Source organism: Canis aureus, chromosome 18 (assembly GCF_053574225.1).
Source record: "Canis aureus isolate CA01 chromosome 18, VMU_Caureus_v.1.0, whole genome shotgun sequence".
In the NCBI taxonomy this organism is placed as follows: domain Eukaryota; kingdom Metazoa; phylum Chordata; class Mammalia; order Carnivora; family Canidae; genus Canis; species Canis aureus.
This window is the reverse complement of record NC_135628.1, coordinates 46,917,585-46,944,219: the sequence shown is the minus strand read 5'-3', so window position 1 is coordinate 46,944,219 and position 26,635 is coordinate 46,917,585. Positions and strand designations below refer to the sequence as shown.

At 37.8% G+C, this 26,635-nt stretch overlaps 1 protein-coding gene across 27 annotated transcripts in view; it reads left to right on the top strand.

Moving 5' to 3' along the window:
• The window catches only part of ADAM22 (ADAM metallopeptidase domain 22), a 218,741-nt gene that overhangs the window by 108,881 nt on the left and 83,225 nt on the right, over window positions 1-26,635 (top strand). For all 27 annotated transcript variants that reach the window (XM_077857073.1, XM_077857081.1, XM_077857080.1 and 24 more), the window contains one exon: window positions 3,435-3,501. In XM_077857073.1, the coding sequence (XP_077713199.1) occupies window positions 3,435-3,501 (67 nt within the window). The remainder of the gene's footprint in view (window positions 1-3,434; window positions 3,502-26,635) is intronic.

The following is a 26,635-nucleotide window of genomic DNA, read 5'->3' as shown; positions in this document are numbered from 1 at the left end:
CCCCTAACATTGTTCAGCTCTGAGTACTCATGATGTTCATGCCAGGCTCTGGAGGAGAACTTGATTGTTCAAAGGCAAATGTCCCAGTCAAAGGATTTGTTTTGGTGAGGTTCAGTAAGGTAATTTTGGCAAAACATACTTGAGAAGATGAATACTAGGGGCTTTCAGTGAAGAGTTTACTGATTCTTTTAAAGAAATACAGAGCACCCAGGTGGCTCAGTGGTTGAGCATCTGCCTTTGGTTCAGGTTGTGATCCCAGGATCCTGGGATAGAGTCCTGCATTGGGCTCCCTGTGGGGAGCCTGCTTCTTCCTGAGCCTATATCTCTGCCTCTATGTCTCTGTGTCTCAAATAAATAAGTAGAGAGATGATAGATGAAAGAAAGAAAGAAAGAAAGAGAGAGAGAGAGAGAGAGAAAGAAAGAAAAATACAGGGCTTTTCTACCTTAGGATATTTTTATCTATGTGAGATGCTTCGAATTGCAGTAACCATGTTAGGGTCATCGTGACCCTAACAAAACCAGTTAAGAGAACAGGTCGCTCACCATACTGGTGGCAGAGCAGAAAGATGAACTTTTGCCTGGTCACATATATATGCTGAGCTGCCACATGAACTAACTCTGGAACTGCCTGATGTCTGGTGGGAAATTACTTGAATGTAATAGGTAGTAGCCCAGGAGTGTACCTCCAGGCAAGCTAGCCCCCACAGACTAAATTAAAATCTTCAAGTCACATGGCTTGCTAGATTAATTTGAGTGACAAAGGACATGGTGAGAAGCAAGAAGAAAGAAATGGGTAGGTTAGCAGACTTAGTATAGGGTACGAGTTGAGTGAAGGATCAGTTCACACAGTGTTCCCAAGTTCTCCTTCTCTCTCTGCTGTGTCTACCTTACCTGCTGATGATGTGGTTTCAAAGACTAGAGCTGAGGTTTGGGCAAGCTCCATAGGTGGAAGGTAGTTCAAGCTAATGACACTCATTTGCTGTATCTGAGTTACACAGAGATAAGTATTCTTGGTCAGGAGCTATTCATTGCCAGTTAGCTTGATGAACAGTCATGAATTCCATTTGTGTTTTTTGGGCAAAGAAAACCTGGGGCAGAAATGGGTGTCAGCAGTGTTTATTAACCAAAGCAGTTTTACCCCTGAGTCTACATTTGCAATGTCTGGAGACATTTTTGATAGTCATGACCAATGTGTCTGTGCGATGCTATTGGCACCTAGTGGGTAGAAGCTGATAAATATGCTACAATGTGTAAGATACTCCCCAAGACAAAGAATTCTCTGGCCCAAAATGTCAATAGTGTGGAGGTTGAGAAGCCCTGGATGTCACCAATAGGCGATTGAATTAAGACCTCATTAATAGTGTTTATGAATAGTGTATCCTGGATATTTAGTATCTTTTGTATATTTATGATATAATGAGCATTTATTACCCAGGTGCCTCATGAATATCAAATATCATTTGGTCACCCATCCCTTTCTATCCATGTGTAACACATACATGATCTTCTTAGTTATACTTTACACATCCTGTGCATCCTGCCACATCTAACAAAATTTTGTTTACTAGTTACTTGTCTATATTTAAATCATCTTAGAAGTGTTTGCATATATTTTGTAAACTTCAAATTTATTCATCTAACAGATCCAGAGATTTTCAGAAGAAAAATCACATTACACTTGTCCTGGAATTTCTAACAAGAAATAAGATTTAAATGTCCTAATTGTTTAAGCCAGATTTAGTTGTGTTTTCTGCATCTTGCAGCTTTAAGCATCCTAGCTGGTTCCCCCAAAATGTCAGCAGGAAAATGTATTCCAAAGACAAGTGAAACAAGGAGTTAGACTGTGATTATAGGTTTCTTAAGTGGTAATGTAGGGATCAGATACTGCAGGAAATTGATTATGGTACTTGTGTTAATATAACATGTGTTTGATCATTCTGTTTACCTTTCAAGCAACTGTAGGCATGGTGCTTATTGTGGAAGGCCTTTGGACTCAGATTAATAGAGACAGAGCATGTGTGCATGAAAAGCAGGGTGGGGGCTCAGGAAGGAACAGAAGGAGGGAGAGAGAGAGAATCTTAGGCAGGCTGCACATCCAGGATGGAAGCTGATGCAGGGCTCAGTCTTATGATTTTGAGATCATGACTGGAGCTGAAATCAAGAGTTGGATGCTTAACCCACTGAGCCACCCAGGTGCCCCAGAAATTCACATTTTTTAAATGACTGGGATAATTTTGGCATGGTGACCTTCAGAGCATTGTGAAGAAGATTTTTTAATTGGCTGAGTATCTATTGACAGAGTTAGAAATTATACCTTCGAGGCACCTGGGTGGGTCAGTGAGTTAAGCATATGCCTTCAGCTCAGGTCATGATGCTGGGTCCTGGGATTGAGTCCCTGCACTGGGCATCCTGTTCTCTGGGATCCTGCTTCTCCCTCTCCCTCTGCCTCTCTCCCATGCTCATGCTCTCTTTCTCTTTCTCTCTCTTGTTCTATACTCTGTCTCTCAAATACATAAAATCTTAAAATAAATTTATAGCTTATTTTTATTTTATTTTTATTTAATAATATAAATTTTACTTATGTTTTAGTGCTTTAAAAATCTGAACACTCTGAGACTTTCATGGAAGTGGTGTCTTGAGGAACTACCATTAAAGGGGGAATTTTTTCACATATATGGAATTAAAGGGAAGCATATTTAAGAAAATATAAACATTTTAAAATTGTATAAGAATGTCGTTAGGAGGAGATCCCTGGGTGGCTCAGCGGTTTAGTGCCTGATATTGGCTCAGGGCGTGATCCTGGCTGGAGTCCCTCATTGGGTTCCCTGCATGGAGCCTGCTTCTCCCTCTGCCTGTGTGTCTGCCACTCTCTCTGTGTCTCTCATGAATAAATAAATAAATAAAATGGTTAAAAAAAAAAAAAAAAAGAATGTCATTAGAGATTTCAAAAGGGTTATTTAAAAATGCTCAAGGCATATTCCTTCTCATTTCTTCTACCTTCTTTTGCCCCTTTCACTGTTTTTGTGATGGAAAGGAATATTAGGTTAAAATATCACACATTAAAAATGGTAATGTATGGTAGCAAATCAGAACTATTTGATAAAAGCTAAAGTAAAAATGGAACGAAGAAGATGTCTTGCAAATAATGGTAGTTTCCTAGAACTGTTGAACTAGATCAGAAGAATAAGCTCTGCTAAGCAATAGGGTGACAGGTGATTTAACCTCATATTTTTTTGGAAGTACTAGGGTGTGTGTATGTAGGACAGAGAGTGAAAGAGAAAGAGAGACAAAGACAGAGGGAGAGAGAGAAAGAGACCTAAAAATTTTTACTTTTGTTTTCAAATATGGGCTAAAGCTTTATGTACAAACTTGGCAATTTTCGAATGATTTATATTTTCAAAATCCTCTTTAATCATCATTTCTGTTTGTTACAGTGATTTGCTGTCCTCTGAATACATAGAGAGACATGTTGAACATGGAGGGAAGACAGTGGAAGTTAAAGTAAGTAAAATTTTCTCCCTCTGGGGGAAATTTCTTGAGAATTTTTAAAATATCGATTATGATTTTAGTTTACAGTGATACTTCTATTATACACCTTTGGGGTTTTTATATTTCAGATTTTTTCAAGAAACTGTATTACCCACTTGTGAATATAAACCTTCAGTTACCAGAAAAAGAATTCTTAGTACTGTGGGAATTGTTGGAGTTTTATTTTATGGGATTAATGTAGTGCAAAGGGTTCTTTTTAGAATATGTCATAGAAAACCATTTCTGAAATTTGCCTTTTTAAGGTTAGCTCTGAGAACCAAGAGTGAAGTCTTGGGTCCAGGGTAGGTACATGATTTGCATTCAGTTGGGAAAGACATTGTCTTGGTAAAATGGTAAGTTTATTAGGTCTACAGGGAAGTCCTGGGGATTTTAAATCCCTGGTGGGAGAAATCTCAGATGCTGGTTCTTGTTATGTAAGCTCTGAAAAAGATGACTTGTAAATAAAAGCCTCTTCCAATTTTAGGCATAGGAATGTGTATTTTTGTCCAGTCTACTGATGATGTAACTTGAGGACATGTGAGATCGAATCCCACTCAAGGGTTTCTTTAGGCCCATGTGTGGTATGATACATTTTAGTCAAGTGTTTATTTTCTTCTGAACACTGTTCAGATTTCCTCTTCTTTATCAGAATTATAATGCCATTTATATAGATTTGCTTTCTTTTTCTGAATATAAAAAACATAAAAAATAGATTTTTCTGAATAGACTCATGTTAGTAAACTTACAAATAGAGAAAAGTGGGGAAAAATGAAAAATCACCCTTAAATTCATCACCAAGGTAAACTTTGTTTTCATTTTATTGTATTTCCTTTTAGTATTGTTTTGTCCTATGCACATATTGTAAATTTTTATATAGTTGCTGTCATATATACATGCACTATAGTATCTTTTCTTCTTTTAAAATTTTTTTTATTTATTCATGAGAGACAGAGAGAGAGAGAGAGAGAGAGGCAGAGACACAGGCAGAGAGAGAAGCGGGCTCCATGCAGGGAGCCCGACGTGGGACTCGATCCTGGGTCTCCAGGACCAGGACCAGGCCCTGGGCTGAAGGCGGCGCTAAACTGCTGAGCCACCCAGGCTGCCCAGTATCTTGCTTTTCAAGCAACATTTCTGTATCATGCATAGGCATCTCTGATAAAGACTTAAAATCTGTTGATTTTTACATGTAAAGTAATTATAATATTTATGCCAGTCTTTCCAGAAAGTTACTCTAAACTTGTTAAGACTGACAGATTGAATGGTTGGTCAGTTTATTTCACTGCCTTACTGCAGAAAGGATGTCAGGATTCTTCCAGATATGACTTAGGAAAATGGTGCCATTTTGTTTGGAGTTGGAAAAAATTAACTAGATTTAGAATCTCTGGGCTTCTCTTATCTTCCCTGTTTATTTGGCTTCACTTGTCTATTTTGTATGATGCTTTTGTGAATGCACAGTGTATCTCATTCCTTCGTCAAATTAAAGAGGGAAAGAAACAGGCAGTTCACCATCTATTTCTATTTATGCCCGTGAGTGGCATAATGAAATGCATATGAGTGTGGAGGGCAGGTCTAACAAAAAGCTATCTGCTGTTGCTACAATAATATCCCTTTTCAGGAAATTTGTACTTAATCAACAAAGCTTCTCCACTCTGAGATCATTAGGCTCCATGGGATATGTAACACCAAGAGCTCTGACATTCTGCACAGTTTTGCTGATTTTTTCCAGTCTGAGAATTGCATTGTTTTCATTGATGGTTTGCAAAACCCCCAAGCCTTTTAAAGTAGGGCAATAATAAATTCAACCTTCATTCAAACCCTTCTGCCAGAAGACGTTTCTCCCTTTAAGAAAACCACTTGGATGTCACCCATCACCTCCATTTGTTTCTAGTCTATTTAAAAACCTAACTCAAAATTCTCCTCTGGGTTTTTTCCAGGAACCACATTGAAAGCTCTGAATCCTGCCCCACCAGTTCAGTTAGTAGCCACTTACTTCCTGCTGGTTCCCTTGTGTCTTACCCTTTGTGCTTAGCATTTTGGGGTGTTTCTTTTTACATCGAATCTGTTCTCTTTTCCTTACTAATGACTCAGAATTTTTTCAAGGTTTTCTTTCTACTGAACGTTAGAAATCAACTAAAATTGTAGCATTTCATTTTTTTTCTTTTTCTTCTTTCTACTATTTTTTTTTCCAAAAAATCATTTTCATACCATCTGTATTAATTTGCTAAGGCCATCACAAAGTACCATAGAGTGGCTTAAACAACAGAAATGTATTTTCTTTTTTAAAACATTTATTTGAGAGAGAGAGAAAGCACGTGTTGAGGGCAGAAACAGAAGAGGGATAAGCAAACTTCCATTGAACAGGAAGCCCTATGCGGGCTCCATCCCAGGACCCCAGGATCATGACCTAAGCCAAAGGCAGATACGTAACCTACTGAGCCACCCAGGCACCCCCAGAAATGTATTTCCTTAGAATTTTGGAGGCCGGAAGGCCAAGACCAAGGTCAACAGGGTTGGTTTCCTCTGAGGCTTGTGGCTGGTGTCTTCTCCCTTTGCCTTTATGTGGTTTTCCCTCTGTGTGTCTGTACTCTAATTTCTTCTTCTTCTTCCTCCCTCCTCCTCCTCCTCCCCCCTCTCCTCTTCTTCTTCTGAAAAAGAGAGAAAGAGAGAGAGAGTGCACAAGCAGGGGGGGAGGGCAGAGGGAGAAGGTGACTCCCCGCTGAGTAGGGAGCCTTATGTAGGGCTCGATCTCAGGACCTCGGGATCACAACCTGAGCTGAAGGCAGAAGCCAAAGGCAGATACCCAGCCCTCTGATTTCTTCATCTTAATAGACCATTCCTCATGTTGCGTTAGGGCCTATAGTAACAACCTCATTTTATTTTATTTTATTTTATTTTTTATTTATTTATTTTTTTAATTTATTTATGATAGTCACAGAGAGAGAGAGAGAGAGGCAGAGACACAGGCAGAGGGAGAAGCAGGCTCCATGCACCGGGAGCCTGATGTGGGACTCGATCCTGGGTCTCCAGGATCGCGCCCTGGGCCAAAGGCAGGCGCCAAACCGCTGCGCCACCCAGGGATCCCAACAACCTCATTTTAATTTAATTATTTCTTAAAGACTTTATCTTCAAATACAGTTACAGTCTGAGGTACTGAGGGGTTAGGACTTCATCATAAGAATTTGAGAGGAATAAAATTAAGCCCATAACAGCTTTCCTAAGAGTACTGTGTTTTGTTTTTAAGATTTATTTATTTATTTATTTATTTATTTATTTATTTATGAATGGAAGAATGGGGGGGGAGAACACGAGTGGGAGGGACATAGGGAAAGGGAAAGAGAGTTTTTTTAAATAAATTTATTTTTTATTGGTGTTCATTTTTGTCAACATACAGAATAACACCCAGTGCTCATCCCGTCAAGTGCCCACCTCAGTGCCTGCCACCCAGTCACCCCCACCCCCTGCCCACCTCCCCTTCCACCACCCCTAGTTCGTTTCCCAGAGTTAGGAGTCTTTCATGTTCTGTCTCCCTTTTCTGATATTTCCTACCCATTTCTTCTCCCTTCCCTTCTATTCCCTTTCACTATTTTTTATATTCCCCAAATGAATGAGACCATATAATGTTTGTCCTTCTCTGATTGACTTATTTCACTCAGCATAATACCCTCCAGTTCCATCCATGTCGAAGCAAATGGTGGGTATTTGTCATTTCTAATGGCTGAGTAATATTCCATTGTATACATAAACCACATCTTTTTTATCCATTCATCTTTCGATGGACACCGAGGCCTTCCACAGTTTGGCTATTATGGACATTGCTGCTAGAAACATCGGGGTGCAGGTGTCCCGGCGTTTCATTGCATCTGTATCTTTGGGGTAAATCCCCAGCAGTGCAATTGCTGGGTCGTATGTAGGGCAGATCTATTTTTAACTCTTTGAGGAACCTCCACACAGTTTCCCAGAGTGGCTGTACCAGTCCACATTCCCACCAACAGTGCAAGAGGGTTCCCTTTTCTCCATATCCTCTCCAACATTTGTGATTTCCTGCCTTGTTAATTAAGCCCGTAACAGCTTTCCTAAGAGTACTGTGTTTTGTTTTTAAGATTTATTTGTTTGTTTGTTTGTTTATTTATTTATTCATTTATTTATGGAAGAATGGGGGGAGAACACGAGTGGGAGGGACAGAGGGAAAGGGAAAGAGAGCCTTAAGCAGACTTCACCAGCCCCACTTGGGACGCTATCTGATGGCCCTGAAATAACGACCTGAGCTGAAACCAAGAGTCCGACTCTTAATAGACTGTGCCACACTGGCTCTCCTTGTGTTTTTTTTTTTTAATTGGCTTTTCTTTTGGAAGTGAAATAAATAAAAGGTATATGAAATCATGACAAAAGTCTGTGTTTTTTTTTTGATGTTATAGAATTAAAATCAAAATCATTATGCCAGGGATGCCTGGGTGGCTCAGCAGTTGAGTGTCTGCCTTTGGCTCAGGGCCTGATCCCAGGATTTGGGATTGAGTCCCACATTGGGTTCCCTGCGAGAAGCTGGCTTCTCCCTCTGCCTATGTCTCTGCCTCTCTCTCTCTCTCTCTCTCATGAATAAATAAATAAATCTTAAAAAGAATCATTATGCCAGATTGAGGTGCCTAGGTGGCATAGTCCGTTAAGCATCTGACTCATGATTTCAGCTCTGGTTGTGATATTGAGGTTGTGGGATTGAGCCCTGCAAGGTGCTCTGCTTTGGGGGAGAAGTCTCCTTGAGATTTCCTTTGTCCCTCCCCCACCCCCCACCCCCCAGCTTGTGGTCCTTTTTCTCTGCTTCTCTCTGAAATAAATACATAAAATCTTTTAAAAAATCATTAGGCCTGATTTAAATAATGGCTAGACACCAATCTAGTAAATGACTCTGCTCAGGTGTCATGGAACCTTTATCTGTGAAACTCAGGTGCAATGCATTTATTTAAGAGTATGACTATGAATGTAGGAAAAGGAATGCATTTGCATGAAAAAATATAAAATCGCTACTTTAGTAAATCTTTTAGATTGCAATTATATTTTTAAAAACTTTTTAAATTGTAAAATATAACACTGGCACAAAAATTACTGAGGTGAATACCCTATAGACGCTATCCAATTAAAAAATAGAGTTTGAGCAGCTGTTCTGTATGCTGCTTTGCAAACCCGAGCCCCGCCCTCCTCCTCTTAGAGACTTGTAAATACTACTGTGACTTTTATGGTTATTATTTCCTCACGTTTGTTTATGGTTTTATCGCCTGAGCATGTATCCCAGCAGTTTAATTTGCCTATTTGAAGTTTTATTTAATGAGTTTTTAAAAATCTCTTTTATTCCCTTGGTTTCCCCATATCTTTCTCTTTTTATTCTCCCTTACAATTTATTTGTTGAAGAAAGACCAAATGAATTGTTTATCCTATGTGCTTTCTCACAGTCTGGATTTTGCTATTGACTGCAATTTTATATTTAGAGTAAAATGAAATGTATGTTAGTGATCTTTCCTTAAGATAGTGATTTGTATTATCTGCAGGGATGTTCTATGCCTTGTTGAAGGTAGTGTTACTCCAGTTAGATAGATACATAGTCCTAATTTAAAGTTCTATTAAAACATTCTCTTCAAAGGTTACAAAGATAAAAGCTTTAAGCAGAAAAAAAGATTTTTGTTCCTTTACTAAGACATATTAATCTCATCTTTCACTTACATTTATTTCCAGTTCATTTAAAAATTAAATTCTGAATTTGCCTCTTAGTTTAGGAAGAACTCTTATGTGTTTGATATGAACTTTTAAAAGAATTTTTTAATATTAAGCCTCAACTGATTAGAATATTTTGGGAACCAAATTTTTTATTTAGACTGTGACAAACTGTGGGTTTAGATTCTTAAGACAAAGTCAACTGGAATAGATGAATTAGCAAATAAATCTATACCATGCAGTTTACTGCTTTATTGTTAGCTACCTTTTTTTTTTTTTGTCTTGAAGATGAAAGCTGCCAGTATTCAGCTTCATTGGTTGCCAGTTATATAGGCTCTAGATAATCAGTATTATAATACTACTACTAATAATCACTGAAATCATTGCTCATGATGTGACAGGCGCGTGAATTTATATGTATTCATTGCTCAAATGACCTGTGATTATAAATATAATTATCACAAAACACTTGACAGAAAACTGAGGTATAGAGAGGTTATATAACTTGCTGAAGATAACACAGTAAGGGGTAGTAGAGCCACAGTTAAAATCTAGGTTACTGAATTCCCGAACTGACTCTACACCATGTTATCTACCATATATTCTATATTATGTAAGATAGAATAGCCATGAAAACTGAAATGTATTTTATTTAGACTTATTTTATACATACCTAATTGATTTTGGATGTACCTAACAATTACTCTTATTTTCTTATTCTTAAACTGAAATGGTGGTCTACTCAAAGACCTTTTATGTATTTCTCTCAAATTTGGTTATGTGTTTGGGTAGTTTTTCAGTAATGTCAGTTGCCTTGGGCAAAATATGGTAGAGGCACATCGAGCACAAAGCCTGTTTTACTTTTCACATCTCAGGAAAATAGCTGTAGTAAGAGTTTTAGAACATTAGGAAAGAATGGCTAAATTCATTATACATACCAAGAATATGTATAGATGTGAAATGAGGCAGATTTCTTTTGGATGAAAAAGTAAAGATAGATATCTTGGTAGAGATATGATTTATTATATTTATTACCAGTGAAAGGCCATGACCAGTCATCAGTACCATTTGTTCAAACAGTATTTTTTCTGTTAAATTTTTTGATCTTATGATAATACTCAAAAGTAAGAGCTGCTAAATGTCTAATTAGCTCAAATTATTTCTAGTCTACTATCTGTGAGCATTCTCAACTTGTCTTTGGATCAAGATCCTAATCCTTGAAGGTGGGTGTGTATAGATATGTGCATTATACAGCATTGATTTTGACTGGCAATCAACTGGTTACTGCCCATCATTTGCCCATACTGCCCATAATTCCCATCAAGTGAATTGAGTGCACTCAAGGATCATTGTCTCAAATTATGTCTATAGAAGCAGTGAAAAGATGGTAAGAAAGCAAAGGAGTGTGGATCAAGGTTGAAGTCTAGAAATAGGTAAAGGAATTGAAGAGAGTGAGTGCTATGTGTTGGAGTATGGGTGCTAGAGGAGAAAGTGTCTCCTTGAGGGTGGGAGAAGTTATTGTGACTCAAGGGAACTTTTTACTCTAGTGGAATGGCAGTGTAATTTTCATTAAAAATATTTCTAAGCAAATTGAAATGGCTATTGTTACTTCTGGAAATAGAATGTCAGTGAAGTTGATACAGAAGCGAGGAGAAAGCCTGAGGTGGTGGTGGTGGTGGTGTTGTTGTTTTTTAACTAAAACGTTTTTCTCCTGCTGTTCACATCTGTCTTCCCTCCCTGGGGTTGAAGCTCCATGAAAGATTTCCAGCTTAGCACGATACTGCCTGCCAGAATGACTTTTTAACGCAGATTCTCTAGATTCCTTTTGCACTCATTTTTCTAAGTCAGATTTCTAGCTCATTCTACTTCCTTGAAAAAGAGATACTTTTTTTCTTATCCTGCCTTAATCTTTTTGTTTTCCACAGTGAATGTGTCAAAGACAGCAATAAAATTCTAGTGGAGAACAGCCTTAAGAGCTCACTCAGAAAACGTTAAATATGTTGACTGTCAGGACAACAAAGACCTTCCTGGCTTATGATAACTTTGTAGCTTCTATAAGCTTGAACAGAATCCATTGAAAATTGCTTGTTATCTTGAATTGTATTCAAGCTTTCTCATGTCTCATTTCTTATTTCCCCATGGTGAACATAATGCTCAACACTTGAATAGTTTAAAAGGCGTATAACGTGTTAAACAAATCATATTTCTTAAGATATCTTTTAACTTATTTTGTTTGTAAAAAATGCTCCCTAGATAATTATATGGTGGTATAAAATATTGTGGACTTTATTCCTAAGTAAAAAATGTTCTCAATTTGTTATTAGTGACAGAATTTAGTTTATTTAAAATAAGGTTTATTTTTTAATTCATTTTTTAAAAAGATTTTATTTATTTATTCATGAGAGACACACAGAGAGAAAGAGACAGAGACATACGCTGAGGGAGAAGCAAGCTCCATGCAGGGAGCCTGATATGGGACGCAATCCCGGGACTCCAGGATCACACCCTGGGCCAAAGGCAGTCGCTAAACTGCTGAGCCACCCAGGGATCCCTTAAAATATAGTTTAGAGTTTAGTGACTACATTGTGCATTGTCTGCTTTTTCTTTAATGATAAGATCTTGACATATCATTTTATGACATAGAGATTTTTTCTTAAGTTCATTGCATAAAATTGAATAGTACCTAAATGCTGAAACTATTTCTTTTTCAGCCATGAGAGCACAAAAATAGCTATTAAACTGCCAAAGTGTCATTATAAATATATTGTGGCTATGAACAAAGGGGTTAATCCACTTTTGCTTATCCTGGGTATAAAGTTTCCTTATTGATTCTCAAAACTGCATTACCATCCAGAAACTTGGTTCTTTCTATAGAAGCAAGAAGAATAAGTGATAAAGAAGAAAAGGAAAACCAGGCGTGGGTGTGTAAATTTTGCTATGTGCATTAATACAGAGCCATCCATGCCATTCCATCAGTGATGCATCTACTGAAATGGAGACTAGTATTTTTTTCAAATGGCTTTTAGGTAATCTCTTGATTTTGAGACTTTGACATGAAATGTAAGCAAAAGCCACTGTTGCCAAGTAATCTATACACAAGCTTTTTAAAAACTTGTTTTCCATTTGTTTTTTTAGGAGAACTCAACCACAGCATTGCTCTTCCAAAATGCACTTCTTATTTATAACTTTTCCTTACATTTGAGGAACATGTTCTCTATTTTGAATTCTCGCCACAGTAGCGTTTTCAGAGCCTCTTGGATAAGGGAATAATACTTACTTAGACAGTAATCAAATCACATGGTCTGGGAAGGTGCTTTTAGAGAGGATTTTTTTTTTTTTTTAAATGGATCTATTTGTAGAAGTTGTCATGTAAGCTCTTAGTTGAATCACCTTTAATTTGAAATCCAAGGTTCAGGCATTTCCCCTGGCTCGTGAAATTGGGGGAAGACCTTTATCTAGTAAAGTAACTCAGTGATGTGAATTTTGAGGATGGCTGAGTGGCAGACTATCAACCAAAGTTCCTTAGTTAGTTGGTCCTTCGGTGGGGGGTGGGGGGGGTGGGGACGGGGGGGGGGGTTTGCTGCACAGTAACTGGGATTTTAAAAAAACAGCTTTTTTGAGATATAGTTCATTTGCCATAAACCAAAGTGGGTTTTAGTCTTGATTTTGTCTTTAGGGAGATATTTAAACTGAGTATGTGGAAATAGAATATGAGAAACAATTTAATGAAGCAATGATAGTATGTTTGGCAGATGCAACTACCCATAAGTCAGAATGTGTACTTATGTTCTTCTTGCCAAACTGCCTGGAAGATTTAGGTTAAGGACACTCACCACTGCACTTTTGCTCTGAGAGCAGAATTCCAGGTGCAGGATGAAGGGCAGTTTCAGGTACAGGTGTTACAGGTTGTGGGATGGATGTGGAGTTACCTCACACTGGTTCTCTTCACCAAAAGGGAAATTTTAAGATGTCATATCTACATACATGATAACTTTTTACACTAATAAAAACCAAGTTCACCACAAATACACAATTTTTAAAATTAGATGACTTCAAGAAATTTCTTCTCAATTTTCTGAGAAAGTTTAGCCATGACTTAACATCAGTCTGACTAGTAGTAAAACCAGAATGACTTTTAAAAATTTTTTGTTCTATATATTTTCTTTAAACATGAATATTTGGTAACCAACCGTGGCTAAACTAGTTTTAAATTTTATTATATTTAATGCCTTCATTAGCTTCTAACTGATGACATAGTTTTTAAAAACCTCACGATTTCAGGATTCTACAAGAAATATATATATATATATATAAAGTTACTCTTCCAGTAAATAAGAAATTATTGAAGTGAGTAATGGGGGATGGTGGGGGATTCAGTTCTAGGATCTCCTGGTACAGAGATGATTCTATAATTGCATATAGATTCAGCATAGGAAACCTTGGCCTTCTGGTCCAGTGGGTTTGAGGTGCTGCTCATTTTTAAATACTTCCATTTTTTTAGTAGTGAATTATATCAGAATGAAGACTTATTAATTTTCTCTGTTACTAGTGCAAGAGCCATAATATCTGCACATAAGTATTTTAAAGTATTTTAATTCGTGAACAAAAATGTAGCTGGAAAAGCCATATATCTGATGGTGAGTGTATGGGAATCCTAGTCAGCTCATCTGGCTTTGTTGATTGATAATTACCATATGTTGCTATACTGTTGAAAATCTGTTTTTGTTGCTGTTGGACTAATCTTAGTGATAAATAACTGCTTCCAGGGGTTTAATGTTAGCTGCTTGGAAGAGTCAACCAATTCTCCTTACAAAGCCAAACTCATTTTGCTTTCTTAAAGCTATTGGTGGTATGTTCTTTCCAGCTAATTGAGTTCACCTTAATGGAGTTAAAAAAAAAAAAAAAATGACTTGCTGTGCTTCTGTTATATATCATTCTCAAAATTTGCATTTTTGCAAATTAATTATTATGAACCCATAAGTGCTCATTTTACCATCAGGAATTTATTGTTTCATACATTCTGTCTGAATCATAGTGATATCCCAATCAGATCAATACTGGTAACTGGACTGAGAAATAAAACAGTAGAAGTACTAGTGGTGGTTGGAGAAGTAGAAGATGCTGGAAGGGTACTATGTGCCGGGTATTAGTCTGGTAAGAGTTTCACGTTTGGTAGGTTACTTAGTCTTCCAGTAGTACCATTGTTATTCTCATTCTGAAGTGAAGAAACTAAGGCACAGAAAGTTTAACTTAACCTGCCTGAGAATTTGAAGCCAGGTAGCCTGGTGCCAGAATTCCTGCTATTATCCACTGTAGCCTACCTTCTCTTTGGAAACAAAGAATCACAATAACAGAGGATTCAGAATGCAGATATTTAAGTTAGAACACCTCAATTTACCATCTGCAGTTACATTTCCATTAGCAGTTGTTTTAGTAAGACATTGCAAAGATGTCCTTTGGTTGAGGTGAGTTTTGATTATTTCTAAGTAGAAAATTTCTGTTATTCTAAAGAAAACCAAATGCTTTCTCAGGAAGCCACGTTTTTCTCTTGGGGTTTATTTTTCTCTTGGGGTTTATTTTTAGTTCTTCTTTGTTCTCCATAGAGGTTGGACTGAGTATTGAGCGGCATGGAGAATTGCCATGGCTTCTAAACTACAACTGTTTGAAATATGTTGCACATGGCAGACACATGGTTCAGTGCTTATGCCCATCTTTTGCCTATGCGTATTTTTATTTTCATCTGGAGGAAATGTGAAGTTTTATGGACAAGAGTAACTAAGCTAAAACACATCATCATCCTGCCAACAGACTAGAAGATATTTAGTTGTATTTCTGCCAAGGTACTTCAAAGTACCCATCCCCTTTCTTCCGCAATGTGCATGCATGTACCCACACACACTCAAACACACACACACACACTCACACACAGGAAGAATAAAAGAGTTACACAAATTTAATGTAAAAATTGGTAAAGTGTTTGTTTCTTCCTCACATGTAGTAGTTCTTCCGAGTATGTCTCCCAACATTATTTTTTGGCCATGGCTAGTCATCTATTTAGTATCTTTTTGATGAACTGGACAGTGTGTGCATTTTCTCCTTGGCAGGCTTATGCCGACATATGCTCCTCTGCCATCTTGTAATCAGTGTGGTTTCAGGAAGGTCTCAGATTTCATGATTTGATTTTCTTTGCATTATAGGAGAAAATTCCTTGGTGATTAAGTAAATTTTGCTTTTCCTTGGGACTGAAGCAAGGTTGCTCTAGGTCCATCATCATGTGTAATGTATCAGCTACCTTATTGACACTGTTAAGATTCCAAGTAGTCTTAACTCTATAGCCTGAAGAAAATCTATTGGCCCATTACTAGTTTATACAGGTCAGGTATCTTAGTGCTGAGAGCAGGGAAAAATGAAAAATGACAGCTGGTGTCAGCATGAGTTCTGTTTCAAAGCTCTATTTATAACCAATTTGAGTAGAAAATCCTATTTATTTTCTTTTTAGTGTAAGGTTTTCTTCCAGTTAAGTATCTAAATAATCATTTCATCTGTTAATATTCAAGGTGTTATCCATAAACTTAAAAAGACATGTTCAGCCATAAGTTAAAACAAAATTAAAATAGCACTAACTAATGATATTCTATGTTTGGAACCAATTAACTATTTTGTAATAGAATATTATTCCTACTTTAATTCTAATTATAGAATTAGTTTTTCATTATATAGTATCTTATAAAAATCTGTTGCAAATTTTTTTGAAATTAGAGTGAGCCATTAAAGTAATTATGATTTTTTTAATTTATTTTTTATTGGTGTTCAATTTACCAACATACAGAATAACCCCCAGTGCCAGTCACCCATTCACTCCCACCCCCTGCCCTCCTCCCCTTCTACCACCCCTAGTTCGTTTCCCAGAGTTAGCAGTCTTTACGTTCTGTCTCCCTTTCTGATATTTCTCACACATTTCTTCTCCCTTCCCTTATATTCCCTTTCACTATTATTTATATTCCCCAAATGAATGAGAAGAAATGCTTATGAAAAGTTTGAAAATGATTTGAAGCAAAAAAAAAAAATCGTAGATTATTCCCTGGTGTTGTCTTAAATTAGTGTTATTTTCTTAAAAAACTTATTTTCCAGTGAATAGTTGGCCACTATAAAAATAAGAAGGTAGGGGAGCCTGGGTGGCTTAGTCCGATTAAGCATTTGACTCTTGATTTCAGCTGAGGCTGTGATCTCAGGATCATGAGATTGAGCCCTGTGTTGGGCTCCATGCTGAGTGTGGAGTCTGCTTAAGATTCTCTCTCTCCCTCTCCCCCTTCCTCCCCAAACCAAAACAAAACAGATAATAAAGACCAGAGAATAAAGTACCTCGATGTGAGTAGTTTGAGTGTTTACAGCCATTTTGAGGGTAATTGTTCAGGGCTTCACTGATGTTTTATCATAGCAGCCTTTTTTGTTATTATATAAAAGGTAGAAAAGGAGATAGATGCAAGTGGACTTGATTATTCCTATAAAAAAACCTTTTAAAAATGTAGACAACTGAGGTTTAAATGTCTAGGAAAGCTGACATGAGAGATTTATGACAGAGTAGAAAAAAGTCTAAATTCTCAGATACCCAACTTGTGTTCTCAGTCCTCCTTCGTTCAATAGATGTGTACTGAATACATGCCATTAGCTCAGGGATGAAGCTATGAATAGTAGATGCAATTCTCAGTCTCATAAAACTTGTAGTTTAATAGATATGACAGGCATAATGAAAATAGCTACCAAAAGAGCTTTTTAATGACAGTTATGAAAGTGCTGTAAAGGAAATTAAGTCCACATTGTCCTGGAAGCAAAGCATTTGATAGGAGACCTGACCTAGTCTGCTTGGTCAGAGAAGACTTCTGTAGGGAAATGATATTAAGTGGTGTTGTGCCCAAGATTGCAAATCCGAGAAACCACCAAGGAGCCAACACCAATGCAAGTACACAATGGTTTATTTACAAGCTCGAGCTTGGGTCCATGTGTACCCGACACAGCGGAGCAGGGACTTGGACCCCGAGGTTAAGAGGCATAGCAGTTTTATAGGGGCCCGTGGCCAATGGGATTGTAACACACATAGAAAGTTGCACAGTCATGTTGGTCCACACGCAGGTGGCCAGTTGAATTACAATTTACCCTATGGTGACCATTTGAACTAGCCTATCACTCTGGTCAGAATTGGCGGGCAGGTTTGGCGGGCAAAAGGCGGGGTTTACATTCTAATGAGCCGGTTTCCAGTAAGGGTGTGCTCGTTGGCTTGACTAGGGTCGGGGAGTGCCTTAAGCAATAAGCAGGTCATGTGGGGGTCATACAGGAGATGGCGAGTGTAAACAAAATGGAGTTAGTCCTGCTCTGCTTGTCCAGGGGTAGGGGATTTTTGTTAAATTCCTTGTGTCCCACAGTGGGAGGGGAACAGCTTCTCAGACAGTGAAATTAGTATGCGTAAGGGTCTAAAGGCCTTGATGCAGGATCTTGGTGCATGAAAGAAATAGAAAGAAACCAGAGAGGGTGGATAGAGCAAGAGGTAGAGATAGCAGTGCAAGAGGGGATGGGATCGAAGCAGGAACATGGTATTTGACCAGAGCCTCAACTCAAGGAAATTGCTATGACAAGAATCAGGCCAATCCCACCTTTGGACTTCACACATTGATCTTTCTATTTTCTTGATATTCTCAAAAAATCTGGAAGTGTACTTCTAACCATCACTGGAAGGCAGAGTAGTTGCTTTGGTAATTCTGAGTAGGGGGAGGTGTCAATAGGTATGCCACATACCAATTAGATTTTTAAGCCGAGTAAGTGCTATGTCCTTTAGCTTTTTCATACTATCTTTCCGATTAAGAAAAAAATTTTTTTAGATTTTTCTTGAGTAGTGTTAACAGATGTAACTAAGCACTTCTTTTGTTTTGAAGTCCAGGACAGGTGTGTAGTTTGAAGGCAGTAAAACTTAAAGACTGACAGTATTGCTAGGGCTAGACAGACCTAATGAATTCATATCCTGACTCTGCCACTTCATATTTGTATGGCCTTGGACAGTACCTACTCCTTCTGCATTTCATTGCCCACATCTGTTAATCGAGGAAGACAGATAGCCCAGAGCTTTGGGTAGGGGAAGTGCTCCATAAATAGTAGTTTTGATTTTTTTTTTTTTTAAGATTTCATTTATCCATGAGAGACAGAGAGAGAGAGAGAGAGAGAGGCAGAGACATGACAGAGGGAGAAGCAGGCTCCATGCAGGGAGCCTGACGTGGACTCCATCCTGGGTCTCCAGGATCACGCCCTGGGCTGAAGGCAGCGCTAAACTGCTGAGCCACCCGGGCTGCCCAGTAGTTTTGATATTATTATTAAGGTAAAGTGGCAGTTTGTCAAGAATTTCTGGCTAGGCCTTTGGTGGCTTCTGCCCGTTCTTACTGCTAATTTCTGATCCAACTGAGGACATAGGAGGCACAACAGAATCAACAAAAGGTGTCCTTCACTTCTGCTTCCAACTAAAACAATCATCTGTGCCTAGAGGCTATACATTCCATGAGAAGTTACTCCAAGAGTAGGCTCTTAGGGAAATTTGTATTGTATATGTAGCATTCAGCATTATGTGCACTGAGAAGATGATAAATATCTGAACAACAACAACAACAAAATAAATAAGTGAATGAATTAAGCCTATCATCAGGAAATTGGGTAGTTTCTGCTGTTTACCCAACACTGTGTGGGGACAAATCAGGTTTGGACAGGCCTGAAAGAGCATAGTGTTCCCCCTGCTATAGAAAATGCAGTAAATATAAACAGGAAACCTAAAAACCAGATAGTGAGAGCACCTGGGTGGCTCTGTGATTGAGTGTCTGCCTTTTGATCAGGTGGAGATCCGTGGGTCCTGGGATCGAGTCCCACATTGGGCTCCCAGTGGGGAGCCTGCTTTTCCCTGTGCCCGTGTCTCTGCCTCTCTCTGTTTCTCATGAATAAGTAAATAAAGTCTTACAAAAAAATCCAAACAGATAATAAGCCTCACATCTTCTCACCTACTGTTAAGTTCATCATCTGTGCTGAAGCTCACATTAACATATGTTTACTTTCCTTTTTTTTTTTTTTTTTTTAAAGATTTTATTTATTTATTCATAGAGACACAGCTAGAGAGAGAGAGAGGCAGAGACACAGGCAGAGGGAGAAGCAGGCACCATGCAGGGAGCCTGATGTGGGACTCGATCCCGGGTCTCCAGGATCACACCCCGGGCTGCAGGCGGCGCCAAACCGCTGCGCCACCGGGGCTGCCCATATGTTTACTTTCCAAGGTATTTTAGAGCCCCTTTGAAGTCCATTTTAAATTTCAAGTCATAAAATACCAGCAAATGACCTGTGAGAGAAATTTCTACAACTTTGAAATATATAAAACATTCAAAATTCCATAATATTATAACATAACCATGTGTACACTTAACATGTTTATCTGTTGCTGTATTTATTTTAAATCTTTTCAGGGGTTTTAAAGCCTAATTCTGTATCAGTGTGTCTCCTATTTCATTTTTTTCTGTTTTTCTTTTTTTCCTATTTCCTATTTCATTTCTACTTACTTTATTAACGCCTTTGCTTTTTTTCTTGGTCAGTCCTGTAACTTTTAAAAAAATACTTATTTTTCCCCCCAAGAATCAGCTTTACCTTTGTTACTAATGTTTATTTTCTTTTACTTTCTTTATTTTTAAAAAGATTTTATTTATTTATTTATTTATTTATTTATTTATTTATTCATTCATTCATTCATTCATTCATTCATTCATTCATGAGAGACAAGGAGACAGAGAGGCAGAGACACAGGCAGAAGGAGAAGCAGGCTCTATGCAGGGAGCCTGACATGGGACCCAACCTGGGTCTCCAGGACCACGCCCCGGACTGAAGGCGGCGTAAAATCGCTGAGCCACCCAGGCTGCCCAATTTTCTTTTACTTTAAAAGCAATTGGCTTGTGTTCTTTTTGTAACTCATTGAGTTAAATGTTTAACTTACTCATTATTTATTCTGTTTTCTACAAATATCTAGGAGTGTAAAATTTACTCTTAGTAGTATTTTAGCACCATCCATGAAGTTCTGATCCCTAGATTTTTTTTGTTATTCATATATCATTTTTCTGTAATCTATACATGACTTTTATACGACTCAAATTATTTATATTTAGAAACAATTTATAACTTGTTTAAAATTTTTATGTTAAACATTTAAAAATTTCCAAACATATGAGTGTTTTTGTTGTTGGTTTTCAATTTTATTGCTTTGTGCTAAGTGCTGTGTATAAGATACTGATTTTTTGGAAGAAGGCCTGGTTTTTTAAAAAAAAAAAAGTTGATGAGCTTTGATTTTTCTTTTTAAGAGCAGATTGCAGAAAACAAAAAACAACAATAAAAAATAGTTAGCAAATCATAGATACCACCAAATTTAATTCCTTCCTTCATTTTACAAGAAAATAAGTAACAAAAAATGGCAAATGACCAACCTGTGTCCATAGAAACAGTTACTGGAAAAAAAAAAAAGCACTGTACTTTTCCAGACTGTCACTTTTTATCAGATACAGCCTTAAAATACTAGTTTGTGTCTCTAAAGGACATTGCTTGAGAAGTTCCCATTTAGAAAGCCAACCTTTTGTTCATATGTTTAAATAAGTCCTGGGCTAGTTCAGAATCATCCAGGGGGGAAATGCTGCATGCTGGTGTTGACTCTTGAGCATAGTGTTTGAGGTTTGGGTGAAAGAGGGAGAAGAGATGTTGCAATGCAGTCTTCTTTTGGCAGCTAGAAGTATTCCCTGTTTATCCTCACTTTTTCAGAAAAGGAGTGGATGGGAGAATGATAGAGTGGAAATGAAATTAAAGGAGGATGAGTTCATGCTAGAAATGGGGAAAAAAGTCCTTTCTTTTCCTTACCCCAGATCCCCATGCAGTTACATTTTCTTTAAAAAGTAAAAAAAAAAGGCAAGAAAACAACAAAAAGCTTTTCAGTTGGAACATAATCTTCTTCTTCCTTTGTTGTAGGAATGCCAAATATACTTTCTTTTTTGTATAAGTATTTTCTAATCAATTATATTTCCCCCTATTAGTGTTCCAACATTACAGAATAAGGTTTTAGATAATATACATCTCTTATGCTAAAAAATTCATATGGAGCAGTAAGTACATTGAACTTCTGTTATTTGTAAAAAGATACAATGATGTAATAATTTTGTGGAAAGAGTTATAATTTCATGAGTTTGTAATTATATAGTCACTGTATGTAGGCTACATTGATTTTCCATTCTCCCAATTTAGAACTGCATCTCAGAGCACCTGGTAAGTACTTTCTCTGTATTACAGTAATTTGTTGCAGTGGAGCACTTTGTGGGAACTTAAAATTTTTTAGTAGTCCAATAAGACATTGTTATATTGTCTATATTGTCATTGTTATATTGATGAGTCTGTCATGATTACCTGACTGCTGAAAAATAACTACTCTTGCCTATTTTCTGGTTAAAAATAAGCAATTTGGGAAGCTCTGAACCGAAGATCAAACTTATTGTATTATTTGTGTAAAAATACTGATGAGTATTTTTAAATGAAGCTAAGGGGAACTAGAATGAATGGCTGCCTAGAAGTAATTAAGATACACCTTAATCTCATTAGGCGAATAAAGATAGGTTAGATTATTCCACTAAGCAAATCTTCTTAGAAGCAAAATCCCTGGATTTAGAAATCTAAAAATTCATTTGATGAGAAGTACTGTGTTGAATAGTGTCCCTTTAAAACCCAGGTCCCTTCTTGCCTGTGAATATGACTTTTTTTTTTTTTTTTTTTTTTTTTTTTTTTTTTTGCAAATAGGATCTTTTTAGCTGTAATCAAATTACAAAGAGGGCCCTAATCCAATGGCTGGTGTCCTTCAAAAGGGAACGTTAGACATAGAGACACAAATACCCAAGGGGAAAGCAATGTGCAGACAAGGCTGAGATTGGAGGATGTGTCTACAAGCCAGGGAACACAGAGGATTGTAGGCAACACTGGAAGTGAGGAAGAAGCAAGGAGGGATTCTTGCCTAGAATTTTTAGAGGGAGCTTGGTTCTGCCAGCACCCTCATTTCAAACACCTAGCCTCCAGCACTGTGAGAGTATCTATCAATTTCTGTGGTTTTAAGCCACCCAGGTAATTTGGTAACTTGTCACAGCCATCCTAGAAAACTAATACAGAAGGCATTTTGATTATAACTAATATAAAAATCACTTAGAATATATGCTGGGGTACCTGGGCTGATATGCAAGGGGAGAAAGGAGTAAGTCTGTACATTTTGAAAATGCATTTCAAGACTAACAGTTGTTGCTTAGGGTGCTTGTGAGATGGAACTCCTGGAAACTTACCATAGTTTTCATATTTTGTTTTCCCTAGCTGACATTACCCAGGGGAAATCAGTATAAGGAAAGACTCCTGCATAACAATAAAAATAGATTTTAAGTTTACTAGGTCCCCAGTGGGATTTTTTTTTTTAACCTAGAGCTCATAAGACAGTTATGGCCCTCATTTTCTGTGGTGTTCATTTTCCAATAGGACTCTTTCTTTATTACCTTTATTTATATCCAGTGACTTTCTAGTTCTCTTTGTTCCTTTTCTTGTAGAAACTTTTGCTACAGTAATATTCTTATACATCTCTTTCACAGGAACCATGCGACTTTTAAATGAAATTATCCCCTTTATTTTGTCAACTAGGTTTGTCTATTAGTTTTTTTTTTTTAAATTTTTTTTTTTAATTTTTATTTATTTATGATAGTCACAGAGAGAGAGAGAGAGAGAGGCAGAGACACAGGCAGAGGGAGAAGCAGGCTCCATGCACCGGGAGCCTGACGTGGGATTCGATCCCGGGTCTCCAGGATCGCGCCCTGGGCCAAAGGCAGGCGCTAAACCACTGCGCCACCCAGGGATCCCCGAGTTTTTTTTTTTTTTAAGATTTTATTTATTCATAGAAACACAGAGAATGAGAGGCAGAGACATTGGCAGAGGGAGAAGTAGACTCCATGCAGAGAGCCCAACATGGGACTTGATCCAGGGTCTCCAGGATCACGCCCTGGGCTGCAGGTGGCGCTAAACCGCTGCGCCACTGGGGCTGCCCTATTAGTTTTTAAGATCTTATTTATTTATTTATTCATGAGAGAGAGAGGGAGAGAGAGAGAGAGAGAGAGAGGCATAGACATATGTAGAGGGAGAAGCAGGCTCCCTGCAAGGAGCCCAATGTGATACTTGATCCCTGACCCCAGGATCATGCCCTGAGCCAAAGGCAGACGCTCAACTGCTGAGCCACCCAGGCGTCCCTTAAGATGTTTTTTAATTGATGACTATGCTATAAGATCCTAGTGCTTATCACTTAATATTATAATAGTGCAGAGATTTTGAATGATGCTTTAGCTCTAGATCTTGGAGTAGGCTGATAATTTGGTGCAGCTTAAATAATTGCAGGTTGAATAGAGTGGCAAACACAAATATCCAAAGTTATTAACCAGTAGTATAAATGAGAGACTGGCTAGTTGTGGTAAAATGGGCAGTGTGGGCCTTACTCATCTTCAACTGGTTTTTGTCCTATAGGAAAATGGAAATAAGGGAATAGAGGCTTACTGTTAACAAATCTCCTAATTTTCAGGGGAAGATGGAAATCTAAGTTTCCAGAACTATGAAGGTCTGAGATTTTATCTTACTTGCAGGTTAACAAGTTAGCCTGCTGGAATTTCATTTGTGCTGGCAGAAGACAGGAAACTCTTGGGTCAGAGACAAAGGACTTTAATACTCATAGCAATAGCAGTAGCTAGAACATCAGTATTTCCTTATACTTGTCCCTTGATTTCAGAGGTTAACAGAGGGAAGGACTAAGTGACACCTGTATACCTGGTGTATTGTGTTACTAGAGAGAAATTCTGAATTTAGGAAACCAAAGTCTTTTTTTTTTTTTTCCAAAATCTTTTTAATAGTAAGTTTGCTTTGCTTTTTCTTCTAGAGGGAGATAGCTCTTTCTTTGAAGGGTGTCCACTATACAGACATTCTTGAAAGGACAGTCCACGAACAATCTCAGAAAACAAGAAATCTTAAGTTTTTAATATAGCAAAGTGTTATTGATGAACTTTTCAGAATTTATTTCTGTTATATTAAAAATTACATTTTTAAAAAGATTTTATTTATTTATTCATGAGAGACAGAGACACAGGCAGAGGGAGAAGCAGGCTCCATGCAGGGAGCCCGATGTGGGACTTGATCCCGGAACTCCAGGATGACATCATGAGCCGAAGGCAGATGCTCAACCGCCGAGTCACCCAGGCATCCCTAAAAATTACACTTTACAAAAAGATTTTATTTACTTATTTGAGAGAGAGAGAGTGAGCAAGAGAGAGAATCTGAAGCACACTCCATGGTGAGTGGACAGCCCGATTCAAAGCTTGATCCCACTACCACAAGATCATGACCCGAGCCAAAACCAAGAATCACACACTAAATTGACTGAGCTACCCATGGGCCCCTAAAACTTACATTTTTAACCAATAACTTAAATTAAGCTGATTACATAAGGATGTTTTAAAAAAATCTTTTGAAAATTTATAGTGTGAAATTAAAATCTAGGAAATATTAATCGATACTTTTTTTAAAAAAAATATTTATTCATGAGACACAGAGAGAGCAGAGAGAGAGAGAGAGAGGCAGGCAGGCAGAGACACAGGCAAAGGGAGAAGCAGGCTCCATGCAGGGAGCCTGACGTGGGACTCAATTCCGGGTCTCCGGGATCCCGGGATCACACCCTGGGCTGCAGGCGGTGCTAAACCACTGTGCCAGTGGGGCTGCCCTTAACTGATACTCTTGACTAGAGTCATATTTCATAGCCCAATATAAAAATTTCCCTACAACAAGCAAATTTTAGGAATTAATATAGGGTTGCCAGTCTTTTTATTTTTATCGAATAGGCAAACAGCCCTTTCAAAATACCTAAATTCTACTTATTATTGTTACCATAGAATGAATATGACAACTAATGCAGTATGGTACCCTGGATTAGATCTTAGAACAGAAAGAGGAAATTGATGGAAACACTACTAAAATCTGAATGCTCACTGTCTAGTAAAAGGTAATGCATTGCGGTTAATATAGTTTTTACAAGTATATTCAGGTAATGTAAGATGTTAACAGCAGGGGAAACTGGGTGATTAGGTGTACTAGAACTCTGTGTATCATCTTTGCAACTTTTTTGTGAGTCTAACATTCTATTAAAAATTTAAAAATAGATAATAATGTAAGAGAATGAACTAATCTTAAAACAAAGAACAGTTGTATAAAAATGAAATACATTTAGCTTTACGAAAGACTGACTACAGTGTGCTTATTTTTCTTATTTGGCATGAATGGGTAGACTCAAGGATTACTGGCATTTGGAAACCACCATGTGATAGTTTATTTAATTTTAATTTACTATAAAATGAAGTGAGATTGTCTTTCTCCACTTTTCTTAGAGAGCTTGTAGAATCAGATACTCTTATACTTTGTACCTGAACTGATGTTTAGCCTATGTCCCTTCTGTGAATCTAGACTGATTCTTTATAATCTCAAGTTATGAATTTTAATCAGGGTGGATTGGTGGATCCTCTCCAACATAAGATTTTGCTTTTTTAGGAATTTCCTTGATGCAAATGACCCCAGGGAGACTTGGTTTACTCCTGACTCAGTAATGTCTGAAAATGCCATTTGTTACCATTGGGAGGGAGGGGAAAGGTAAGAAAATGTCGGGTTCTTCATGTCACTGTTAATCAAGAGGAAATGGAAGAAGTTATTGTAGAACTTCTGGTTCTACAGAACCAGAATGTCTGGTGGAATGGACTTCAGTCATGTGGCCACAAACATAAGTCTGGGCAGTGTACATGCCCAGAAGGAATCTAATATACAGTAGAGTTCAAGGGTATGGCTTCAGTTCTTTCAAAGGTGTACTGGGTAGAGCATAGCTTCCCAAACATGGTAGCATATTGGAATCATATGGACAGATTTTAAATATGCCAGGTCTCACCCCTAGAGATTCTAATATAACTGATATGGAGTAAGGCTTATTATTTGAAAAAATACTTTCCTGGTGATATTAATGTGTATTCAGGGCTCAGAACTACTGTGCTAGAGTGACCAGGATCTTACCTGTGGAAGAGGATGACTGGCATAAACTCCAGTGTGCAGGGCAGAAGGCTGGTCCTAGGATTGGTCCCCATGGAGCAGAAGAGGGCTTTACCCAGTGAGCAGAGCAGGAACACAAGGGTTACTGGGTTGAAGATTTGGTCTGTAAGTATTGCACTGGCCCTATCCTTTTTATGGTAAACACATCATCTTGATTTGCCTGTGGCTTTCATGGATGTAGCATTAAATAACCTGCATCCTCTGAAAC